General features: G+C 37.7%; 1 protein-coding gene across 1 annotated transcript in view; it reads left to right on the plus strand.

The window, feature by feature from the left end:
• Positions 1–18,455, plus strand: part of Dnah7 (dynein axonemal heavy chain 7) — a 323,134-nt gene that overhangs the window by 134,671 nt on the left and 170,008 nt on the right. The window contains exons 23-25 of the mRNA XM_071619296.1: positions 700–912; positions 1,934–2,043; positions 16,022–16,190. Of these exons, the coding sequence (XP_071475397.1) occupies positions 700–912; positions 1,934–2,043; positions 16,022–16,190 (492 nt within the window). The remainder of the gene's footprint in view (positions 1–699; positions 913–1,933; positions 2,044–16,021; positions 16,191–18,455) is intronic.

Here is an 18,455-nt window from a genome sequence, read left to right on the forward strand (position 1 = left end):
TGTTCAACCACCTCAACACTGTTGCCCTGGAGACCAAACCTCCAGCACACGGACCTTCTGGGGACACACTCAAATCATTTCCAAAATATAGCAGTATCTTTTCATCTCAAGTGATATAAACCCCTTTCAGAAAATGTGTGTAAGAAACTTAGAAGGACTCAAAGGATCAAAGGAAGAGAAAGAGTCAGAGTCTCGGGGCTTCATCATTGCAGTAGTCCCTCATTCACCATCTACATCTATCTGCTAGTTACTAACAGTTTTTTTCTGAAAGAGAAAGAAGACTTTCAGTATCTTCATGAGGGTATATTGACAGTCTGCTTAGCCTAGTGAAAAGCACCTTTTCTCTTGGTTGGATAGCAGTCCCTGGGAAGAACTGTGATTGGCTCTCATTAGGTCCCACATGCCTGCTTCATGTTGCCACAGAGATGGGGAATATTATAGACAGCTCCAAACAGAATCACAGAGAACAGAGAAAGGATGTTGTATTGATATAAAGCACATATATCCACTATATCTTGCCAGATTGGACTTGTTTGCCTAATACCTTTGTAGTAGTAGAGAGATGTTATTTTAAAACTATCATATAGAAAATTATGATAAAATGCCAAGAATACCCTATATACATGCTGTTTAAAATGGTTTTGTTCAAAATTATTCTGATCACATTGGGAAATTGTATCTTATTTTACTTTCTTTAAGGCTCTTGAGCAATATTTGGAAAAATGTAACAGACAAATTGATGATATTGTCACTTTGGTCCGTGGCAAATTGTCCAAGCAGAATCGTGTTACTCTGGGAGCCCTTGTGGTACTGGACGTCCATGCTAGAGATGTCCTTGCAGCACTTGTGAAAAAAAATGTTAGTGATGACAATAACTTTGAATGGTTAAGTCAGCTGAGGTACTACTGGCAAGTAAGTGCTCCCACTGAATGTTATTACATAGCAATTTTAGCTCATGGCTTTTTAATTTGTGTTTGCTTGCTCACAAGGGAAATAGTAATGTAGAATTTCTCGCTGATGACTGACTATATTTATATAAGTGATTCTCCATATTGCAGAATAAGACAGCCAATATCTACATCTATATTTTAATATCTATGCTTATATCTCTATCCAAGTGTGTGTATATATACCTAAATGTATATATATGAAAATAAACAAAAATTTCTTAAATTATTCATTTAAAATTTTGGGATTAGTCAGTTTTTAGATTCCTAGTACATTCAAAGAATGTACAGATCAAACTTTCCTATCATTGATCAATGGCAGAATCTAGAGGAATGATCTGTAAGGAAGGATTTTATCAGGGTATATGGGTGGCTGGTGATGGTAATCATGACTGGGAAGGCAGGGAGAGCAGGAACAGTTTGTACAGTGGCCTGCTAAGCATGGGCAGAGAGAGGAGGTGAGTGGAGAAATGCACTTGGAAGTTCTCAGCATACAGGCTTTTGTGGAAGTCTTGAGACGTATGAGAGGAAGACAAGAGGGGCAAGAACCAGCATCCTGGGATACCATTTAAGTGTCGGTGCATATGGTGGTTAGAAGCTCAGGTAGTAGAGTCGTTGTTTTAAATGCCAGCTCCTCCTCTTACCAGATGTATAACCTTGGGTGAGTTCCTTACTCTAATTATCAGTTTCCTCATCTAGAAAATGTTGATGATGATAATACTCATTCTATATTGGGGGGAAATATTGAAAATATGGGAGAAATAAGGGACAAATTCTAAAGCATTTGATGGGAAAAATTAAAACCACTGACTTTAATTACTTCTCTTATGGAAACTAGCTTTTGAATTTTTCTGAAGCAAATGATAATTTTACAAATACATTTTAAAGAAGTCTACTTTATGTTATTATTTATTAAAAAGCTTGAGATCATATTGTTTAAAATGTTGTTATATTGACCTAATTTAATTTTGTCTGCTTTATCCTAGGAAAATAATTTAGAAACAAAAATGATCAATGCTGGTTTGCGATATGGGTATGAATATCTGGGTAATTCCCCTAGGCTGGTTATTACTCCACTCACGGATCGGTGTTACAGGTAACCCCTTTAATATAAGGATCTTATTGGTAATGACTTTCACTACCCTTACCTACTAATTTAGTAAAAAATACAAATATTATCTTCCATATGGAAAATTTATCCTGTGTTTTTTTTTCTTAGACCTTTAATTCTCCTTATCTTCTGTTTCTCTTTCTCTGCTGGTTTCTTCTTCTCAGCTTGGGCTCTCAATATTCTCAATTGTTGGAGTTGGTTTTGAAACTCTTCATCCCTTCTTTCTTTTTGAAACTCCCTGACTTCTTTTTGGATTACTAGAGCCATCTTTTTCCTCCCTGAAATGTTGATTTTCTAGAGTTCTATTCTCATGTGGTGTTTTATGTCATGCTTCATGGTTCCCTGAGTGTTCTTATCACATACTCTCAGGCTTTAGTGAACTACATCTTGAAGACTCCATATCTATGCCACTCTACCGTAAGCTTTTGATATATATATATATATATATATATATATATATATATATATATATATATATATATATGTAAAACATATACATTATATATATATTAAATATATATATCAAATATATACATTATATATATTATGTATACACACACATATCACTGGATATCCTCATTTCATATCTCATAGGGACTTGCATTTATATTTTTTCCAAAATGTAACTGTCCATTTCCTTTTTTTTAAAAAAATAGTACCTAAAGATGAGCTATGGGAGGATTCAATGAAAAGGACAGGAACAAAAATGACAAAAGACTAACCACATCTACCTTTTTAAATGCAGGCTCTGAGCCAGTTAGGCTTAAGTTGGGAGAGAAGGAAAGTTTTAAATTGGATGAAAGATATTAAATATTATATAAGACCTAAGTAGACTTTACTATTTGGGGGATGGGTGACACAATTCATTAGTATCTTAGAATGACAAGAAAAACTAACATATCTACCCTAGATTTCATCCAGCAATAGGGAAAATATTTGATTAAATTTAAAATAACAATGATTAAAAAATTGTTTTCTGCTTACATCCTAAACCAGTTACTCAATAAACTAGTTAAAATTATAAAATTTTTCAAAGAAATTTAAAGACAAAGTTTAATTTAGTATTTGGCAATAATTTGGAATAGGAACTTGAAGATAAAGTACTTAGAGCCCTTTATTATTCAGAAAGAGGATAAAGGGATTTATTAATTTTAGGCTTCATTGAATGAAATAGACACTTTTAAGTCAAAGTTAGCTTAAAAGAATAGAAATAGAATCCCATATCATATCTCATATCATATCCATATCAGATGAGAAAATTGAATTTTAAAAATTTATTAAAAGATAATACATGATGGGCTGGGGATGTGGCTCAAGCGGGTAGCGCGCTCGCCTGGCATGTGTGCGGCCCGGGTTCGATCCTCAGCACCACATACAAAAAACCAAAGATGTTGTGTCCGCCGAAAACTAAAAAAAATAAAATAAAATATTAAAAAATTCTCTCTCTCTCTCACTCTTTCTTTAAAAAAAAAAGATAATACATGAAAGGGGAAAAGCAAAAGAGAATAAAAATTAAAACTTGGGGAATATAAAACCCCAAATATTATTTTTTTTTAACTTACCATTGTTTCTTGCTTTTCTTTACTTCTTTTAATTTTCTCCTTACTGTGTAACAACTTTTAGTTATTCGTTCAGTGAATATCTGCAAGCTGTGTTCTCTTAGTCTTTATATAAATAATGCCTCTCCCTCTCCTTTTCTTTCATTCTCTGTCTTTGTTCAATTATTAAAATATGTGCTAAGTATAGAATTGTAGATGAACAATAATTTTTCCATCAGACTTCCAAAGATGATATTCTCCTGGCATCCATCCATTGTGATTGCTGAGAAACCTGTTATTTTAATTATTATCTTTCTAAGTAAATTTTCTTTCTTTATTGTAATTTTCAGGATTTTCTCTCTATTGCTGATGTCCACTGTAATGTTATTAGATGTGAATTATTTTTTCCTCATGTAGTCTTTCATGTCCTTAGTCGAGGTATCCTGATGCACCTGTCTCAGATTTGTCTCTGAGGAAGAGTAAATGGTTTTCTTTTGTCCAAATGTGCATTATTTGCATTACTTATCTATCTTACTTGGGAATTTTTTTCAATTAATATCTGTCTTCATTTCTAGAAAATTCTCAGCCATTGCCACATAAATTTTCCTCTTCACTATTTTCTTATACACCACTTTTTTTCTCTGCCTCTTAAATTTTTTTTACATTTGATATCTGTATCTCTCTGGGTGATTTCCTCCAGGGCATAGTTCTGTTTCCTTATGTTTATTTTAATATATAACCAATTCACTGAGTTTCCTACAATTTTGTTGCTAGAATTTCAACTACTCTCTTTTATGAAATTGGCTTATCTCTTTGTGTTTTCTTCTCTCTCTCTCTCTCTAACACACACACACACACACACACACACACACACACTTTCTGGGGTGCATTACTTTCTATTTAAAATCTCATTTAGTAGTCCACCAGAATACCAAGAGGGCAGCGTGCCATATATTTAGTGACACTCATAGACCTTTGTCAACCTGCTTTTGTCATTGCAAGTCTGACTGAACTTTGGCACCCACCCCCCCTCCCATTTTATCTTTGAGGTCATTTTAGTAGGTGTTGTTTCGTCATGTAGTCTTTCATGTCCTTAGTTGAGGTGTCCTGATGGAGCAGTTTCAGATATATCTCTGAGGAAGGATACATGGCTTTCTCTGGTCCAGAAAAAGGTTTAAAGTTAGTTTTTTATATGGGTTCACATGTGCAAGTAATTGGAATTTGAATGCCCTCCCATCAGTGAATGATATAGGCTTCATGAGGCCCTGCATAGAAGATAAGCTACTTCTTCTTGGTTGTTTTTGTCTTTCTCCAATAGGTTACTAGAGTAAATTTACTTCTCACTTACATAGAGGAAGCATTTCAAGGTTTCTAGATTTATATAAGTGGATACATTTCAATTCTCCACCTTGCCTCAATTCTGAGGATTTATTTTCGGTGTCTACGTAGGCATAAATGCATTTGTGTTTATATGCAGATCCTAAAACAACATAAACCTCTGCAGCATTAGTACCTAATTACTTCTCCAACTTTGCGTTCCCTCTTTGTTGGTGATTTCTCTTTTATACTTTAAAGAAAGGCTATGTACAGAAGACTTTTAAAGCTAATGAACGAACTTAGCAAAGTTGCAGGACACAGCATCAACATTCAGAAATCAATAGCTTTCATATACTGCAGTAGTGAATCTGCTGAGAAAGAAGCTATCCCATTCATGATAACCTAAAAACAAAACAAACAAAAAACATTGGTCATAAGTCTAACCAAGGAGGTGAAAGACCTCACAATGACAACTATAGAACACTCAAAAAAGATATTGAAGACTTTAGAAGATGAAAATATTTTCAGTGTTCTTGGGTAGAGAGTTAATATCATCAAAATGTTCATATTACCAAAAACAATATACAGATTCAATGCAATTCCCATCAAAATACCAATGGCATGCTTTAAAGAACTAGGAAGAATATAGCCCTAAAATTCATTTGGAAGAATAAAAGATTCAGAATAGCCAAAACAGTTCTGAGCAAGAAAAGTGATACAGGTGGCATAACAATACCAATCTCAAATTATACTACAGAGCTAACAAAAACACTATGGTATTGACATCAAAATAACATGAAGAACAATGGAATAGAATAGAAAATAGAGACAAATTCACATACTTACAGCCATCAATACTTGGCAAAAGGGCCAAAAATATATGTTCAAGAAAAAAAACCAGCCTTTTAAACAAATGGTTCTGGGAAAACTGAGATCATTTAGATCCATATGTAGAAGAATGAAACTAGATCCCTATATCTCACTCTGCACAAAAGTCAAATCAAAGTGGATCAAAGATCTAGGAATTAGACCAGAAGTTTCTAGCAACTGCTAGAAGAAAATATAGAGTTAATACTCTGTCATATTGGTGTAGGTACTGACTTCCTTAACAAGACCTCTAAAGCTCAATCAAGAATCAATAAGTGGATTTTCCGAAGGAAGATGGCGGCGAGGGGAGTGCATTGTCCCCGTGTGCTGCTTCACTGTGTGGGAGTATGACAAGTCAGGACGGCTAAAGGATATTTTGTTAGGAATTTCCAGCAATAGTGGGGTGCTCCGGAACCTGGAGGAAGGATTTCCATCGCACGAGGATCGGCTACGGGGACTCAAACGCGAGAGGTTTGTCGCACGGAGGGTAACACTGCTTATTCAGCAAACCGCCCCGCGGCTAAAGTCTGGGATAGAGACGCAGGGTTACAGCGCTGCAGTTTCTGCCAGCCGCGCAAGCACCGTACTCAGGGCTGAATTCTGGGTTCGAGACGGGGGAAGGAAGCGGTCCATCTCGGTTCTCCACACCGGTCAGACCACAGAGGAGGCCAGCAGCCACCATGTTGGTAAACTGACGTCACCACCCCTGTTTTTGACTGACCGCAGCTCATTCAGCCATAGAACAGGTAATTTCAGGCTGCAATTCGCCTGCGGCTTGCAGACAGATTGCTAGGGCTCAGCGCCTGGGTGCTTATTAGAACCTGATCTTATCGGAGTGAATACCGAGCGCGGGGCGGCCGAGTTCCGGCTCCCGGAACTGAGCCCGCGGGGACTGCTTCTTGGAGCTTACATTTATAGGAGCTTACACCGAGCACGGAGTGGCCGAGTTCCGGCTCCCGGAACTTCCCTGGCCCGGGGCTAGGAGCCCGCGGAAACTGCTTCTCGGTCCGGGTCCTGCTGAGGGCCGGTCAGGACTCACCCGGTGCTTTGGTTGCCCGGCAAGGGGAACGAAATGCTGCCATTCGCATAGGATACCAACATGGCAGAGATCTGATGTCTGCAGAAAGCGGCGGAGGAGGGAACTTCATCAATACCAGTGGTGACATAAGCAGTTGGTCTCCTGGTAGGGGGGGTGAGGCACAGTCACCCGAGTCTCCTCAATTTGTCGTCGAGCCAGAGGGAAGGAGCCGGGCCGCCGCCAGCGCCCGGAGCAGGCCCAGCGGCTCGCCAGCGTGGTGACCGCGTGACCCCAATTGGAGAGGGGGCGGAGCGGAGCCGCCACCCGCAACCGCAAGGTGGGCAGACCCGCGACCCAGTGGTACATGGGCGTGGTAGGAGGGGCAGGGCAGAGCCGCGGTTCGGCTTGCAAGGTAAACAGACCTGTGTCAGCCTGGCGGGTCAGGCCCAGTGGCCTGCCAGTGTGGTACACACGTCACCCCAACTGGAGTAGGGGCAGAGCAGATCCTTCTCCCACCCCCGGATCAGGCCCTGCCGGTGTGGTGGTCACGTGACCCCAATTGGAGTGGGGGCGGAGCGGAACCGCCACCCGTGCCCGCAGGGTGAGCAGACCAGTGATCAACCTGCAGATCAGGCCAAGGGGTCCGCAGGCGTGGTAGGAGGGGCAGGGCAGATCCGCCGCCCGCGCCTCCAAGGTAGGCAGACCTACAACAGACCGGCGGATCAGGCCCAGGAGCCTGCCGGCGTGGTACAAACACCACCCTAATTGGAGTAGTGGCAGAGCAGAGTCGCCGCCCGTGCCAGGAACAGGCCCAGCGTCCTGCAGGCGGGGTAGCCACGACACCCTAATTGGAGTAGGGGCAGAGCAGAGCCTCCACCTGTGCCCGAAAGGTGGGCAGATCTGCGACCGACCAGCGGGACAGGCCCAGGGGCCTGCCGGTACGACAGACACGTCACCCCATTTGCAGTAGGGGCAGAGTAGAGCCGCCGCCCGCGCCTGCAGGGTAGGCAAACCTGCAACCGACCGGCGGATCAGGCCCGGTGGCCTGCCGGCGTGGTACACTCGTCACCCCAATTGGAGTAGGGGCAGAACAGAGCCGCCGCCAGCTCCCAGAACAGGCCCAGTGACCTGCCGGCGTGGTAGCCACGACACCCCAATTGGAATAAGGAGAGAGCAGAGCCGCCGCCCGCACCTGCAGGAAAGATACGCAAGCAGTATGAAAAGACAAGGAAAGAAAGGACCACAAGCAATGCAGGTCAACGCAACTTTAGAAGAGGTAACAGCTGCAGCAGATGGAATGTCAGATAAAGAATTCAGGATATACATGCTTCAGATGATCTGGAGTATCAAGGAAGACATTAAACAGCAAAATCAGACAATGAAAGATCACTTCGACAACGAATTACGCAAACAAATCCAGGAAGCAAAGGATCAACTATACAGGGAGATAGAGGTTATAAAAAACAAACAAACAGAAATCCTAGAAATGCAGGAAGCAATAAACCAACTTAAAAACTCAATGGAGAATACTACCAGCAGAGTAGAACACTTAGAAGATAGAACATCAGACAATGAAGACAAAGTATTTCAACTGGAAAAGAACATAGACAGCTCAGCAAGACTGTTAAGAAACCATGAGCAGAACATCCAAGAAATATGGGATAACATTAAGAGACCAAACTTAAGAGTCATTGGGATACAGGAAGGTACAGAGCTCCAAACCAAAGGAATGAGAAGTCTATTCAATGAAATAATACAAGAAAACTTCCCAGACTTGAAGAATGAGACAGAACCCCAAATCCTAGAAGCCTACAGGACGCCGAATGTGCAAAATCATAAGAGATCCACACCTAGACACATCATAATGAAGATGCCCAACATACAGAATAAGGAGAGAATTTTAAAAGCTACAAGAGAAAGGAAGCAGATTACATTTAGGGGTAAGCCAATCAGGATAACAGCTGATCTGTCAACACAGACTCTGAAAGCTAGAAGATCCTGGAATAACATATTTCAAACACTGAAAGAAAATGGGTTCCAACCAAGAATTGTGTATCCAGCGAAATTAAGCTTCAGGATGGAGGATGAAATTAAAACCTTCCACGATAAACAAAAGTTTAAAGAATTCGCAGCTAGAAAACCATCTCTTCAAAACATCCTCGCCAAAGCATTACAGGAAGAGGAAATGGAAAATAACAATGAAAACCAACAGTGGGAGGTAGGACAGTAAAGGGGGGGGGGGAATAATCAAAGAGGAAAACAAACCATGTTTAGTAACAGAAATAAACAAATATGGCTGGAAGAACAACCCATATCTCAATAATAACCCTAAATGTTAATGGCTTAAACTCACCAATTAAGAGACACAGGCTAGTAGAATGGATCACAAAACAAGACCCAACAATATGCTGCCTACAGGAGACGCATTTGATAGGAAAAGACATACATAGGCTGAAGGTGAAAGGTTGGGAAAAATCATATCACTCATATGGACTTCGGAAACAAGCAGGAGTGTCCATACTCATATCAAATAAAATCGATTTCAAGCCAAAGTTAATCAAAAGAGATAAAGAGGGACACTACATACTGCTTAAGGGAACCATACACCAACAAGACATAACAATCATAAATATTTATGCCCCAAACAATGGTGCAGCTATGTTCGTCAAACAAACTCTTCTCAAGTTCAAGAGTCTAATAGATCACCATACCATAATCATGGGAGACTTCAACACACCTCTCTCACCACTGGACAGATCTTCCAAACAAAAGTTGAATAAGGAAACTATAGAACTCAATAACACTATTAATAACCTAGACCTAATTGACATATATAGAATATACCACCCAACATCAAGCAGTTACACTTTTTTCTCAGCAGCACATGGATCCTTCTCAAAAATAGATCATATATTATGTCACAGGGCAACTCTTAGACAATATAAAGGAGTAGAGATAATACCATGCATCTTATCTGATCATAATGGAATGAAGCTGAAAATCAACGATAAAAGAAGGAAGGAAAAAGCATACATCACTTGGAGAATGAACAATAGGTTACTGAATGATCAATGGGTTATAGAAGATATCAAGAAGGAAATTAAAAAATTCTTAGAGATAAATGAAAACACAGACACAACATATCGGAATCTATGGGACACATTGAAAGCAGTTCTAAGAGGAAAATTCATTGCTTGGAGTTCATTCCTTAAAAAAAGAAAAAACCAACAAATAAATGATCTCATACTTCATCTCAAAATCCTTGAAAAAGAAGAGCAAAACAACAGCAAAAGAAGTAGAAGGCAAGAAATAATTAAAATCAGAGGTGAAATTAATGAAATCGAAACAAAAGAAACAATTGAAAAAATTGACAAAACTAAAAGTTGGTTCTTTGAAAAAATAAACAAAATCGACAGACCCTTAGCGATGCTAGCGAAGAGAAGAAGAGAGAGAACTCAAATTACTAGCATACGGGATGAAAAAGGCAATATCACAACAGACACTTCAGAAATACAGAAGATAATCAAAAACTATTTTGAATCCTTATACTCCAACAAATTAGAAGATAGTGAAGGCATAGATAAATTTCTTAAGTCATATGATCTGCCCAGATTGAGTCAGGAGGATATAGAAAACCTAAACAGACCAATATCAATTGAGGAAATAGAAGAAACCATAAAAAGACTTCCAACTAAGAAAAGCCCAGGCCCAGATGGGTATACAGCAGAATTTTACAAAACCTTTAAAGAAGAACTAATACCAATACTTTTCAAGCTACTTCAGGAAATAGAAAAGGAGGGAGAACTTCCAAATTCATTCTATGAGGCCAACATCACCCTGATACCTAAACCAGACAAAGACACTTCAAAGAAAGAAAACTACAGACCAATATCTCTAATGAACCTAGATGCAAAAATCCTCAATAAAATTCTGGCGAATCGGATACAAAAACATATCAAAAAAATTGTACACCATGATCAAGTAGGATTCATCCCAGGGATGCAAGGCTGGTTCAATATACGGAAATCAATAAATGTTATTCACCACATCAATAGACTTAAAAATAAGAACCATATGATCATCTCGATAGATGCGGAAAAAGCATTTGACAAAGTACAGCATCCTTTTATGTTCAAAACTCTAGAAAATCTAGGGATAACAGGAACATACCTCAATATTGTAAAAGCAATCTATGCTAAGCCTCAGGCTAGCATCACTCTGAATGGAGAAAAACTGAAGGCATTCCCTCTAAAATCTGGAACTAGACAGGGATGCCCTCTCTCTCCACTTCTGTTCAACATAGTTCTCGAAACACTGGCCAGAGCAATTAGACAGATGAAAGAAATTAAAGGCATCAAAATAGGAAAAGAAGAACTTAAATTATCACTATTTGCAGATGATATGATTCTATACCTAGCAGACCCAAAAGGCTCTACAAAGAAACTATTAGAGCTAATAAATGAATTCAGCAAAGTGGCAGGATATAAAATCAACACGCATAAATCAAAGGCATTCCTGTATATCAGCGACAAATCCTCTGAAATGGAAATGAGGACAACCACTCCATTCAAAATATCTTCAAAAAAAATAAAATACTTGGGAATCAACCTAACAAAAGAGGTGAAAGACTTATACAATGAAAACTACAGAACCCTAAAGAGAGAAATAGAAGAAGATCTTAGAAGATGGAAAAATATACCCTGTTCATGGATAGGCAGAACTAACATCATCAAAATGGCGATATTACCAAAAGTTCTCTATAGGTTTAATGCAATGCCAATCAAAATCCCAACGGCATTTCTTGTAGAAATAGAGAAAGCAATCATGAAATTCATATGGAAAAATAAAAGACCCAGAATAGCAAAAACAATGCTAAGCAGGAAGTGTGAATCAGGCGGTATAGCGATACCAGACTTCAAACTATACTACAGAGCAATAGTAACAAAAACAGCATGGTACTGGTACCAAAACAGGCGGGTGGACCAATGGTATAGAATAGAGGACACAGAAACCAATCCACAAAACTACAACTATCTTATATTTGATAAAGGGGCTAAAAGCATGCAATGGAGGAAGGATAGCATCTTCAACAAATGGTGCTGGGAAAACTGGAAATCCATATGCAACAAAATGAAACTGAATCCCTTTCTCCCGCCATGCACAAAAGTGAATTCAAAATGGATCAAGGAGCTTGATATCAAATCAGAGACACGCCGTCTGATAGAAGAAAAAGTTGGCTACGATCTACATACTGTGGGGTCGGGCTCCAAATTCCTCAATAGGACACCCATAGCACAAAAGTTAATAACTAGAATCAACAAATGGGACTTACTCAAACTAAAAAGTTTTTTCTCAGCAAAAGAAACAATAAGAGAGGTAAATAGGGAGCCTACACCCTGGGAACAAATCTTTACTCCTCACACTTCAGATAGAGCCCTAATATCCAGAGTATACAAAGAACTCAAAAAATTAGACAATAAGAAAACAAACAACCCAATCAACAAATGGGCCAAGGACCTGAACAGACACTTCTCAGAGGAGGACATACAGTCAATCAACAAGTACATGAAAAAATGCTCAACATCTCTAGCTGTCAGAGAAATGCAAATCAAAACCACCCTAAGATACCATCTCACTCCAGTAAGATTGGCAGCCATTAGGAAGTCAAACAACAACAAGTGCTGGCGAGGATGTGGGGAAAAGGGTACACTTGTACATTGCTGGTGGGACTGCAAATTGGTGCAGCCAATTTGGAAAGCAGTATGGAGATTTCTTGGAAAGCTGGGAATGGAGCCACCATTTGACCCAGCTATTCCCCTTCTTGGTCTATTCCCTAAAGACCTAAAAAGAGCATGCTACAGGGACACTGCTACATCGATGTTCATAGCAGCACAGTTCACAATAGCAAGACTGTGGAACCAACCTAGATGGCCTTCAATAGACGAATGGATAAAAAAAATGTGGCATTTATACACAATGGAGTATTACTCTGCATTAAAAAATGACAAAATCATAGAATTTACAGGGAAATGGATGGCATTAGAGCAGATTATTCTAAGTGAAGCTAGTCAATCCCTAAAAAACAAATGCCAAATGTCTTCTTTGATATAAGGAGAGTAACTAAGAACAGTGTAGGGACGAAGAACAGGAGAAGAAGATTAACATTTAACAGGGATGAGAGGTGGGAGGGAAAGGGAGAGAGAAGGGAAATTGCATGGTAATGGAAGGAGACCCTCAGGGTTATACAGTGGAGGAGGTAGAGAGAGAGGAGGGGAGGGGAGGGGAGAGGCGGGGAGGGGGGAGGGTGGAGGATGGGAAAGGCAGCGGAGCACAACAGACACTAGTATGGCAATTTGTAAATCAATGGATGTGTAACTGATGTGATTCTGCAATCTGTGTATGGGGTGAAGGTGGGAGTTCATAACCCACTTGAATCAAAGTGTGGAATATGATATGTCAAGAAATTTGTAATGTTTTGAACAACCCACAATAAAAATTTAAAAAAAAAATAAATAAATAAATAAATAAATAAAAGGTCATTTTCCTGCCAAAAAAAAAAAGAATCAATAAGTGGGATGCCATCAAATTAAAAAGCTTCCACAGCAGAGGAAATGATTAAGAATGTGAAGAGAGAGCCCATAGAATGGAAGAAAATCTTTGCCAGTTGCCCCTCTGACAGGGATTAATATCCAGAATAGATACAGAACTCAAAAAATTTAACACCAAAAAAACCCAAAAAACCAAAAACAAACCCAAACAGCCAAACAACAACAAAAACACAACAAACAAATAACCTAACCAATAAATGGGCAAAAGAACTGAACAGATGTTTCTTAAAAGAAGAAACACAAAATACCAACAAACACATGAAAAATGTTCAACATCTCTAGCAATCAGAGAAATGCAAGTCAAAACTACACGAAGATTTAATCTCACTCTAGTCAGATGGCAGTTATCAAGAACACAAATTATAAGAATAAATGCTGGTGAGGATGTAGGGAAAAGGTACACTTATACATTGTTAGGGGGATCACAAATTAGTACAACCACTCTGGAAATCCTTATGGAATTCCTCAAAATGAATGAAACCACCATATGACCCAGCTATCCCACTCCTTGCTTTTTGTCCAAAAGAACTAATAGCAGCATACCATAGTGATACAATCACTTCAGTATATAAGAGGCACAACTCATAATAGCCAGATTACAGCATCAACCCAGATACCCATCAATAGCTAAATGGATAAAGAAAATGTGGTATATATACACAATGGAGCTTTACTCAACCATAATTAAGAATGAAATTGTAGCCTTCTCCAGTAATGGAGGGAAATGGAGAATTTCATGCTAATTGAAATAAGCTAGACTCAGAAAATCAAGGTCAAATGTTTTCTCTCCTGTGTGGAAGCTAGAGAAATATGAGGGAAAGAAGGTGTGGTGGTCAGGGCTGGGAGATAGGATATCAAAAGATAAAGGGAAGATCAGTGGAGTAGAAGAAGGAGATTAAGAAGGGAGGGAAGGAGAATGAGAAGGAGAAGAAATGTGGAATCCATTTTAAAAATCACATTATACACATATGTTAATATATCACAGAATTTCATCTTTAGGTATATGTACAAAGCACCAATCAAAAATGAATGAGTCTCAGGAGGCTCAGGCAAGAGGATTGAAATCAGCAAATTAGTGAGGCCAGCATCAGCAAATTAGTGAGGCCCTAAGCAATTCAGTGAGACCCCGTCTCTAAATAAAATATAAAAAAGGTCTGGGGATGTGGCTCAGTAGTTAAGTGCCACTGGGTTCAAACCCTGGTACCAATAGATAGATAGATAGATAGATAGATAGATAGATAGATAGATAGATAGATAGATAGATAAAGGAGTAAAAGGGAGGTCAGTAGAGTTAAGGATGGAGAATAGAAAGAGGGAAAGGGGATGGGAAAGGATGGGAAACAAGGACTGAAATGGAGTAAATCAATTTCCATGCATATATGGCTTTGTCAAAATGAGCCCAATTTCTATGTATAAATATGACACTTAATTTAAAAAGAATACAAACAATAATCAATGTTGGTGAGAATGTAGGAAAAAGATATACTCATACATTGTTGATTGGACTGTAAATTATTACGACAATTCTGGAAAGCAGTATGGATATTACCCTAAAGAATAGTAATAGAACTGCCATATGAATCACTTATTCCACTCTTTGGTGTTTATCCAAAAGAAATAAAATCACTATAGTGTAGTGATACAGGCATATCACTGTTTATAGCAACTCAGTTCAAATAACCAGGTTATGGAACCAGCCCAGGTGCCCGTCAACAGATAAATGGATTAAGAAAATGTGGTACATATACATAATGGAGTTTTACTCAGCTTTTTTAAAAATAGAAATTATGGCATTTGTTAGTAAATGGACTGAACTGGAGAACATCATCCTAAGTGACGTTAAGTGAGACTCAAAAAGTCAAGGGTTGAATGTTTTCTCTCATATGCAAAAGATAGAGCAAAGTAAGGGAGCCAGGGGGGTAGATCTCACAAAATTAGAGGGAAGATCAGTGGAGTAGAGGAAGGAGTTTGAAGAAGAAGAGATGTGAAAAGGGAGAAAATGTGAAATGCATTTGACAAAATTATGCTATGTACATATATGATATACCACCAAAAATTCCACCTTCATGTATGTCTATAAAGCATCAATTTTTTTAAAAAAAATGATAAATAAATAGAAGGATGACGAGTAGAGGAAGGGGAATAAGAAGAAGGAGAAGGCGAGGGAAAAGAGGAATCACCAGAACTGAAATGAGCAAATTAAATTTCATGCATGTATGTCAGAATAAACCCCACTATTATGTATAACTATGATGCATTAATAAAAGCATAAATGGCCATGTTATTTAAAAGTTACTATATGTTTCACGTAACTTTTGTATATGCTTATAGTAAGGGAGCTGGATTGTTCAGGGTCAACTGAATTTTCCATTTTGACCAGAAGTCAGCACTGAATTTTAAAAATGAATTAGTTCTAAATTTGTCATATATTTCAGCTATTTAGAAGTAGAATAGAATAATAAAGTAATGTAGTGTCAGAGATTTGGGAAAGCTAGTAGGGAGGAAGAAATGTGAATTTGGTTCTCAGGTTTTTTTTTTTTTTTGGACGGGGTGGGGCATGTGCATTTTAAAAAATTACGTTATTCCTTAAGGGATGTCTATTTCTTCTATCTCAGAACCTTATTTGGAGCTCTTCACCTGCATCTTGGAGGAGCACCTGAGGGTCCAGCTGGCACTGGAAAGACAGAAACTACCAAGGATTTAGCAAAAGCCATAGCCAAACAATGTGTGGTTTTCAACTGCTCTGATGGGTTGGATTATTTGGCCCTGGGAAAATTCTTTAAGGTTTGAATTGATTCTCCATTTGTTTATAATAGGAAAATTTACAGGAAGGTTGTTTATAATAACATAATTAAAATGCAAGTAAAAGCTTTCCTGTATCTTAAGAAAAGGTAAAAATTTAAGCACTGCCTCAATAATTCTCAGGGGAAGTAGGGTTCTATTTTCTGTAATTTTCAAAATTCATTTTAAAGTTTTGTTGAGGATGAGCTCTGCCTCTATCTCCAGCCAGTCCCTGCTACAGTGGGTCATTGTTACTGTTAGGAATGAGTGAGTGAGTCCTTAAATAACGTTAGGGCAGGTAACAGTTTGAGAACTTCTACAATGTGTAAAGGTTGTAGGATTTAAAGACTTTTCACCTGTAGATCTTGTTATCAGCAGATTCTATGATTCAGTAAATTACTGAATTATAGGCACATTCTAATTAATCTTTTTCAGTGAGCTTAAATTCTGTTTTTGCTTTCTTGTTTTGTTATTTTTTCTTATTCTGTGTCAGATTTCTACTCATAGGTGTGTAAGATTCCAAAAGATGAAATTAAAGATTAAAGGAATTAAAGTCCCTGTTTATAAACACATGAATGTCTAGTCCATTCAGTAGTTCATTGATAGAGCTTGCTATTCTTTAAAATATTAGATGGTACAATTGAAGACAAAATAATCCATTTGGGGTTATGGGTTCTTTATATTTATATATTTTTATTTTCTGTAATTTTCAAAATTCATTTAAAATATTCTGTAGTATTTACTTTTATATATTTTTCTTTAGAAAACTTAACATGAGGGCTGGGGTTGTGGCTCAGCAGTAGAGCGCTTGCCTAGCATGTGCGAGGCCCTGGGTTCGATCCTCAGCACCACATGAAAATAAATAAATAAAAATAAAGGTATTGTGTCCAACTACAACTAAAAAAGAAGTATTAAAAAAAAACTTAACATGAATAAACTAGTGGAACTGGGATGTTGCTCAGTGTTGGAGTGCTTGCCTAACAGGCTTGAAGCCCTGGCTTCCATCCTCAGATCCCCCCTGCCCAAATTAATAAATTAACAGAAAAGAACATAGAAGTTCTGCTCAATACCATAATTAGTTTTCTGACTAATATATCCTGATTATTTTATAACAGATTTAAAGTTTTATAGTACTCTATATTTGTGATACTAAAGCAATTAGAATAAGAATTAAAAATAAAAGTGAATCAAAATTATAATAAATAAGAAAACATTTAAATAACATTTTAGTTCATCCTCTTAACAATATACAAAAATGCTATAATAATTATTTAAGAAATGAACACCAATTTTAAAAGATTCTATATGTAGATCGAGTAGCCACTGTATTCCTATGTGTTGAAAAAAATTCTGGTATATTAACAGTTTTTAATATATATTGTGATAGTCATAGTTCGATTTAGATTTACACACTTAATTAAATTTGCTTATGATAATTTATTTAATTATATGGATACTTTGTTAGGTTCAGACTAAATAATGGAGGTAAAAATAAAAAAGACATTCTCATTATTAAGAACCTCGCAATCTATATAACTGAATATGTGACTGTAAGTATTTTGTTCTGCGTTATTTCTAATCCTTTTACTATATATCATGCATTAAGGTTCACAAATAGAGTCTTCTCTAAATAATGAAAATTGATTATTCTTTGACATGCGTGGAGTTTATGTTCAATTCAGTTTGGTTCAATAGATGATCTATGTACAAATTCAAGATCAAACACTATTAGCTGTGTGGGCTTTGCCAATTATCAGCATCTCATATGGTATATCCTTCGTTTCCTTGCATTAAAGGCATCTGTAAAGTGCCATGCAGCATGCCTCTACCCTTACCACTCATATGCACACCTGATATATCAAATGTGTGTTCTTAACAAATATTTGTTGAATTGATATTTTTAAAAAGTAAATTTGAATGTTTGATTTTGCAGTTTTTCCTTAAGATCAATTGGCATATATTTGTGAGGTACCTGTGAGTTAGGATTGTACATTCAGGCCTTAAATTATGTTTGTTGGTTATTAAGGTGCTCAGACTTCAAAGCAGTTTCATTGGCCACAGAAGTCATCTCAGGTAGAGGATTATTACAGTCTATTCTATTGAGCCCATATGGTAAAAGCAAATAAAATGAAATTATAAATGAAAATAAAAAAGGCTTTGAAATTACAGGAGTACATCTAAATACCACAGGAAATAAAAAATAAATTGAAAAAATTTCCAGTTGATCAAACTTTTTATTCATGCAGAATAATGAATTAGTAATAAAAA

This window comes from Marmota flaviventris, chromosome 11 (assembly GCF_047511675.1).
Source record: "Marmota flaviventris isolate mMarFla1 chromosome 11, mMarFla1.hap1, whole genome shotgun sequence".
Taxonomy (NCBI): Eukaryota; Metazoa; Chordata; class Mammalia; order Rodentia; family Sciuridae; genus Marmota; species Marmota flaviventris.